This window comes from Hibiscus syriacus, unplaced genomic scaffold, assembly GCF_006381635.1.
Source record: "Hibiscus syriacus cultivar Baekdansim isolate YM2019G1 unplaced genomic scaffold, ASM638163v2 tig00000477_pilon, whole genome shotgun sequence".
NCBI classification, from domain to species: Eukaryota; Viridiplantae; Streptophyta; class Magnoliopsida; order Malvales; family Malvaceae; genus Hibiscus; species Hibiscus syriacus.
In genome coordinates this window covers 5,229,630-5,237,401 of record NW_024061790.1, presented here as the reverse complement: position 1 = coordinate 5,237,401, position 7,772 = coordinate 5,229,630, and the positions used below count along the sequence as shown (strand labels likewise).

Genomic DNA, 7,772 nt, shown 5'->3' with positions numbered 1-7,772 from the left:
CCCGTCAACTTAAATAACTCGAAACTTTTTTACTCGACTCAATCCAACGCTCACCCTACTATCTAAATACTTGCAGTGCGGCCTAGATTATACTTTTCATAAATTTACTCCCCTTTTATTAATGTCAATTTCATTGATGTTTAAATTTGTTGTGATTCTTTCATGAAAATCAGTAAAATTTGATAAAATATCAAAATTATATATCAAAATATAAAATATGATGTTTAAACTTTAGTTTCATATAAATATATAAGATTTTAATTTGATTTTATTGTGTTGGGATTTTCGGAAGCTCGAATCGATAACCGGAACGGTTTGCAAAGAGGAGTCGGAATGGTTTTGTGTTTAGAGAGTAAGGAGATTGAAAGATAGGGAATTGCACAGCGATTTATAGTGGTTCGACTTTCTCAACCAAAGTCTACGTCAACTACCTTAGCTCATCACCAAGGATTTTCCAACAAATTCACTAATTTGTTCTTTCTTTTGAGGACAAAGAGATAACCTTACAACTCCCTAGTTTTTCCAGGTTGAACTAGAACCTTTCACCTTTACAAAAGGATAAGAAATGTAAACAAGAAAACCTCTCTAAGGTAGGTGTTTACAAGAATTAAGTTCACAAGAACAAAATATTTACAAGAGAAAGATGAAATAAGAATGAAAAACTCTTCTCTTATGTTTGATTGCTTGGATAGTTGTTCTCTTACTTCTTCAAGTGTCCTTAGCTTGTATTTATAGCTTGGAATGTGTTTGAAGTCGTATATAGCCGTTGGAGATGTTTTGGAGCCGTTTGGGGATGAGAATCAATTAATAAAACAGCTTGGAGCGTGGGGGGAATCAGTACCCTCTCATAGGGAATCAGTTCCTGCAGTGTAAAATTCAAATATTTCGATCATTACATAGGGAGAATCGGTACCCTTGGGGGGAATCGGTACCCTTTGGACATTCTGTTTTCTCTCAGAGCCAAAAACCTGGGGGGGAATCTGTTCCCTCTTTGCAATCTGGTTTTTCTTGAAGCCCTTTAAAAAGAAAATATTTTTGGCTCGATCAAGGCTCGAAATACTTTGTAAAATTTGTTTAAAAATATATTTTAAGATTAAAACAAAATCTTACACTTGAGTAAGGATTGAAATCGACATTTGAAAAACTTGGAGTAATATTTTGATATTTGAATAATTTAATCGAATATATAATTTAAAATTCAATATAAAATCTTAAAATTCATTAACACTTAATTTGTTATATCGAAACATCAAAATGTTTTCAACATATTGGATTTTTATACATCACTAATCATGCTATTAATGTAGCTTAATTTTAAGTGTACATATTATATGTATACATAATTGTATTTGTTTAACATAAAAATAAATAAATCTATTTATTTTAAATTATATACAGTTAAAATGAAATTAAAATTTTATAGTTATAATTAAATCAAAATTACAACTATATGTATAATTATATTAAATTAGAATTCATATACTATATTATATCAATTACTAACATTTATGCCCCCAATAAAAATAGGGTAAATTACAAATCTGGTAACTGAACTTTACTCTATCTTCTATTTCACTCATTGTACTTTAAATCTTTTCAATTTCCTCACTGAACTTGATACATGTGACTTTTTTTTGTCATTTAGCTGTTAAACAGTTAATGGCGTTAAAATGGGATGTTATGTTTATGCAAAATAATGTCGTTTTGGTAAAAATTTTGTTTTTTTAAATGACATCGTTTTTAACGCCGTTAACTATTTAACAGCGTAGTGACTAAAATAGGAGAGATAGTAAAGTTCACTGACCAAAAAATCCAATGTATTAAGTTTACTGAGGACATTGGAAACTTTTAAAGTTCATTGAGCAAAATAGGAGAGAGAGTAAAGTTCAATGATTAAATTTGTAGTTTACCCATAGAAATATTACACCAAACCGAAATTTAATGCCCACTTCTTTGGTAGAATCCATTGTTTTGAAAATCGGACCGGATCAGTCGGTTCAACTGGTTCAACCGGGAACCGTTGCCTAGTCCGGTTAATCTAAACCGGTTGAACCGCTACTAGTGAATCGGGCAGAACCGCTGAACTATTTGAACCGAACCGGTTGAAAACCGGAAAAAACCAAAAATTTTGTTTTTTTTTTTAAAAATTAAACCAAAAGTCGTTTGTTAAACGAGCCAAGTCGAACTCGAATATTACTGAGCTCGACTCGAACTTGAAAACTTTAAATAAGCTCAACTCCACTCAAACTCACAAGTTAAAAATTATCAAGTTCAACTCGAACTCGAAATATAATATTGAAACTTGAACTCAAAAAGGCTTGAACTAAAAAAAAATTTAGAAGCTCAATTGAAGCCTAAAATTCGAGCTTGATTGAAGTGAAAGAATAGTTCACTCAATGCTCACCAAAAGGCTCCATGATTTTGAATGTCAAATTACCACTATTATTTATAGAAGTTAGTTGTGATGCTCTTCTATGTTTCTTAGCAATGTGGGATTGTTTTGTTCTCATATTTTTACTCTTTAGATTTTTGGGATGCTCTTTTATGTTTCTTAGCCATGTGAGATTGTTTAAAAAAAAATTAAACCAAACAATATCATTTTGTTATGATTTTTTTAGCCCCAAATTTATTTTTTAATTATAGTTATATAATTATATTTATTATTTAATATGTTTTACCTTAAATATTATGTTGTAGTTAATTTGAATCATTTTGTTTCACTTAATTTTATGGTTTTTAATTTATATATGTTATGACTTGCTTTGAATATGACTTGTGATATAAAAATTATTTTTTATTAAATATTTTTGGTATTTTTATTTAATTTTTTAAATAATTATGACATCGTCCGGTTCTTCTGACGGGTCGAACCGATTCGACCGATTAAACCAGTGAACCGATAGCATGGCCGATTCGCTAACCGATCCGATTCTAAAAACCATGGTAGAATCTATATTAGACTTTTACACCATTTATCCTCTTTTATTAAAGTCAACTTCATTAATGTCCGCATTTTCGTGATTCTTTCATGGTGACCAATAAACAAATCAACCACAAAAAATAATTAAAAATAAATACGTTTAAAGAGTGCGGCAACCAATATTTTCACGTTAAAATTAAATTTTATTATTATATCAATTAAATTAAGATTTAATTGATATAAATAAATAATTTTATAATTTTTAATTTATTTATTTTTCAATTGAAAGGTATTATATCCCAAAATTTTGATATATAAATTAAAATTGTGTAAAATTTAGATTCACAATCTTACTTGTTTGAATGTGTCTTATTTAGATTTAAAAATTTAAAAATTGTTTTTTAAATTGTTATTTAGAGGTTATAATTCAATGTTTAAGATTTTAAATAAATAAGGTCGTGGATTCAAGATGAAAGGGCTAATAAACTAAAATATTTCTTTTAACCCTAGTTAGGAAGTTTGTTGATCAACGGGGCTTGGTTCAAGTGCTAAGCTGCTTGAGTACGTAAAAAATTCTTATTGGGAGACTCACCCACCAAGTCAGGTGTGTGACACGGATCAATGCAGATTAATCAAGACGAAGCCTTAGAATTGGAAGGGAAAAAAAGAAAGTTTGTTTTATTTATTCCTCCTCCATTTTGCATTGAATTTAGTAAATTTGGGTCCATTTTGTTGAGCCACTTGCATCAATCTTTGATTATTATTAACTCTAAAATGTCGACTGCTTTCGTTTTATTTTTTAAGAGAATTTTTGTTTATTGTTTTGAAAATTATTTTAAATGAGTTTATTTACTAGATGATTTACATTAAAATATATAATTATTAATAGAATAAAGGTGACACTATCTTCGTCGACCATTAAATAATATATATATATATATATATATTGAAAATGAAAGCAGTCATTATTAAATATATATGTACGATCCTGTACCTTTTGGTATGTTCTGCGAAGTTCCTCAAGACTGTTAAGAACACCACGTGTCTGCTCGAGTTGAAATCAGCAATTCAATAGAAAAGAAAAAAAAATGAAAAATGTAACGTAAAATTGAGGATGGATCCACGAAGAAGCAACATATAAGACTAACAATACTTATAGATATGACTGTTATATAATATATTTGAGTTATGATTAATCATATAAGTATGTCAAGAATTACGTTAAGGGGATGTTAATTACCTTTAGAGTCGGTGATGAATCTAAAAATATTTTTAGAGTGGATACACGTATGTTTGAAATTATTTAAAACAACTAGACGCTCATATACTTTACGTATATAGCGAAGGATTCTCGACTCTTGAATGTTTACATACATATATAGCCATGTCTCATAAACCAATTGAAAATGCTCCAAATTTGAATCGAAATCCTAGAAAAATAATATGTGAGTGAATGAATGTAAACCATGTCTAAACTATAATAGTTGAAATAGTTTCAATGGTCAAAATTGTTGTCAAGAAAAGTGATATAAGATGGTTATATATTCAGATATGCATTGAAGAGTATGACAGTTGTTCTCCGAAAATTTAAAATTATTATATATTTTAAATTATATATATATATATATTTATATTGAAAATTTGTTTTACTTGTAATTATTATAAAAAATTTCTCGACAATGGCCTTTTGGGCCCAAATTTCGTGGGTGATTTTGCCTCATTGCTCGGAGCTTGAATATGACATTTGTTTTATAAAAGGATGCTTAAATCTCGACGAAAAGGCTGAAGACTCTTCAACTTTCACCTATCTGATTTGTCGTTAAATCACCTCAGTTTCAATATATATGAATGTTGGTGAACTTTATGTGAAAATAATAATATACTTCCAGGTGAATGCGGCATTATAATGTTACATTTCGACTAAAATTATAATTGATATTTAAGTTTAATTTTATTATAATTTTATTGGTTAAAGATTATTTTGTGGTTATATTTATTTAATTAATTTATAAAAAAATTTTGGTGACTAAGTATTTGATTCTATAAATAGAAAGTATATTTTAATCTTTAGAATTATGAGAGAATTATTTCTGAGTGATATAATTTTTTCCAAGATCTCTGTAACTTTTGAGGTTTATGTTGCAAATATGATTTTGTAGGGATATTGAGAGAGTGAGTTAAGATACTTCGTATAGATATCATATTTTAAGATACATGTGATATCATAGATTTGTATCATTTGTGATCTCTACATTAATAGTGAATTATTATTCTTCACCTGTAAAGATAGGTAAGGTCAAACCACGTTAAATCTTTTATGTTTTAATGCCTTATTTTATTTTAATATAGTTTCAATTATTTTTTCACTTACAAATTCCTAACAAGTGATATCATGAGCTATAGTTTGAGCTATAAAATTTCGAAATAGATAATTTGTGATGCAATCCTTTTTGAGATATTTGTAATTGATAGGGTTAATGTTGCAAAGGTGGTTTTACAGGGGCGTTGATAGGTGGTTTTATAGGGTTCGTCCTTTAGTATAAAGAGTGAACTTATATTCACTAAAATTATATATAATTATTACTATTATTGTACCTATAAACATTATTAAATAAAATGATTATAGTTAGAAATTTTAAAATCTATTAATAAATTAATAGTCAATCGATCAAAATGAGTTGGTTTAAGTGATAAGCAACTTGATATCGTTTAAGTAAGATACGAATTCGAGTCATTGCGTATGCAAAAAATTCTTGTTAGGAGATTCATCCACCAAAATTAAGTATGCGATACGGATCAATCCGAATTAATTAGGGTAAAACCTTAAAACTAGAGAATAAAAAAAGAGTTTATTAGCCCATCAAGCTTGAAGCATAAAGAAAAACACAAAACAGTGGGTCCACAAATATTTGGGGCCATTTCGTCTAGGAAACGTGTTACACCAACAACCACTGACCCAAAATGGGTTATTGGGAATATTCTTTCACCACTAATTATTTTGTATTATATTACAATTTTTATTAATTAATATTATTTTAAATTTAAATTCTCTCTTCTAGATTCAGTTGAGAGTTGTTGGAAAGTTTACATCGGATGCGCCTACGGGTATTTAAACTTCGATTTAATTCGAATTAATTGATCAAATAAAAAAAATTAGTTAATCAGTTAATTTTAGGTTTAGTCAATTATCAATTAATTATTTTTTAAATCCTAATTATCAATTAATTCGGATTGAAATCAATTAATTAATAAAATAATTTAAATTATTAAAAAAATAATATATTACATATATATTATTTATAAATTTCAATTAATTATGTTAATACGAATTTTGTTCGATCCGGTTAAACTTTTTCTTAGAAATTTCAATTCAATTGACAGTAAAAAGACAAAAAGTTATATTAATAAATTTTAAATAATTTGATTCAATCACTTGACTAAATCGACGATTGATCACTCCTAAATATTTCTCGTATGTTTATAGAGGCGAGATCGAGCTAATCCGAAAAGTTAAATATAGGAAATTGATTTTTTTTAATTAAGCTAAGTTATCAAACTTTAAGGAATATTTGAATGATAAGACTAAAGTAAAAAAAATCTATCTTTATCTATAAAAATATACATTCCATGAAACTTCTTGGAAGCTTGCTTAGCTATTTCTGTACCATATAAATGGCAATAATTAAAATCAGAAGAATAACTTTCTTCAGCCATTCGCATATCTGAATACAAAGCAACCCCCAGCCTCTTCATCAATATGTTTTCATCATCATATTTGCAAGAAACCCTAAATAATAAAGCTTCAACATTTCATCATGTTACTGGTGGTGGTGATATCCTCTCCGACTACATGTCTCCCCTCAGCAAGAACGATTTGCGACGGATATTCGAGAAGCTCGACAAGAACGGCGATGGCTTTGTTAGCCTGGAGGAGCTCAACTGGTTGCTCCAGAGAATCGGATCAGTCCAGTTTAGCCTCCAAGAACTGGAGCCCTTAGTCGGAAAACCCTGCTTGAACTTCGACGACTTCTTGTTCTTTTACGATTCTATCTCCAACCCGACGACGATGACGGCGACGAGTAATCCTTCAACATCGAGCGATGATGACGAGGAGGAAGAATTGGTCGTACACGGTGGCGATGGGGACGAAGACGGTGACCTGGCGGAGGCTTTCAAGGTGTTTGACTTGAACGGAGATGGGTTCATCTCATGTGAGGAGCTTGAGAAGGTGTTGGGAAGACTTGGTTTGTGGGACGAAAAGAGTGGCAAAGATTGCAGGGAAATGATTTGGTTTTACGACACCAACATGGACGGCATGGTTGATTTTCAAGAATTCAAACACATGATGTTGCACTCCGTTAATTCTTAATTTTTTCCAACATAAAAAAAAGTGAAGCACATGTATGGTAACTTAATGGTTGGAGTAAATACTAAATAAATTTGGTCGGTAGGTAAACTTGTTCATTTTTCTTTCCTCATTTTTTTTTCTTGAGTTATGAGTTCTAGACCTACTAAAAACACTCTCTTTTTCCTTTCCCTAGAATCATCGTTTCGTCCTCATTTAATAGAATGTATAAGTAATAAAAATTAAATATGCAATTATATTAATTTTTATTTCTCACGTCATTTCCATTAGATAACGACATATAATTGATTTATATTATTTAAATAATTAAACAATATAATTTAAAAAATTATTATATCAATATCAATAATCAGATCAAAATATTATATAAATAAGTGATCATTCGATTGGTTTACGAAGAAATGTCTCATTTGATTGCCCTGGCTTCCCATTTTTTAGCTATTTCTGTGTGTTTCTTCTTATTCCATTGTTGTTGCAAACATAGTT

At 29.2% G+C, this 7,772-nt stretch overlaps 1 protein-coding gene across 1 annotated transcript; it reads left to right on the top strand.

Annotated features, from left to right (window-relative positions):
* The first annotated feature begins 6,600 nt into the window (after nt 1-6,600).
* LOC120206568 (probable calcium-binding protein CML44) lies at nt 6,601-7,310 on the top strand. Its single transcript, XM_039206186.1, has one exon. It carries the CDS (start codon nt 6,678-6,680, stop codon nt 7,287-7,289), a length of 612 nt encoding a protein of 203 aa, XP_039062117.1. The 5' UTR covers nt 6,601-6,677; the 3' UTR covers nt 7,290-7,310.
* Nucleotides 7,311-7,772: the final 462 nt, after the last annotated feature.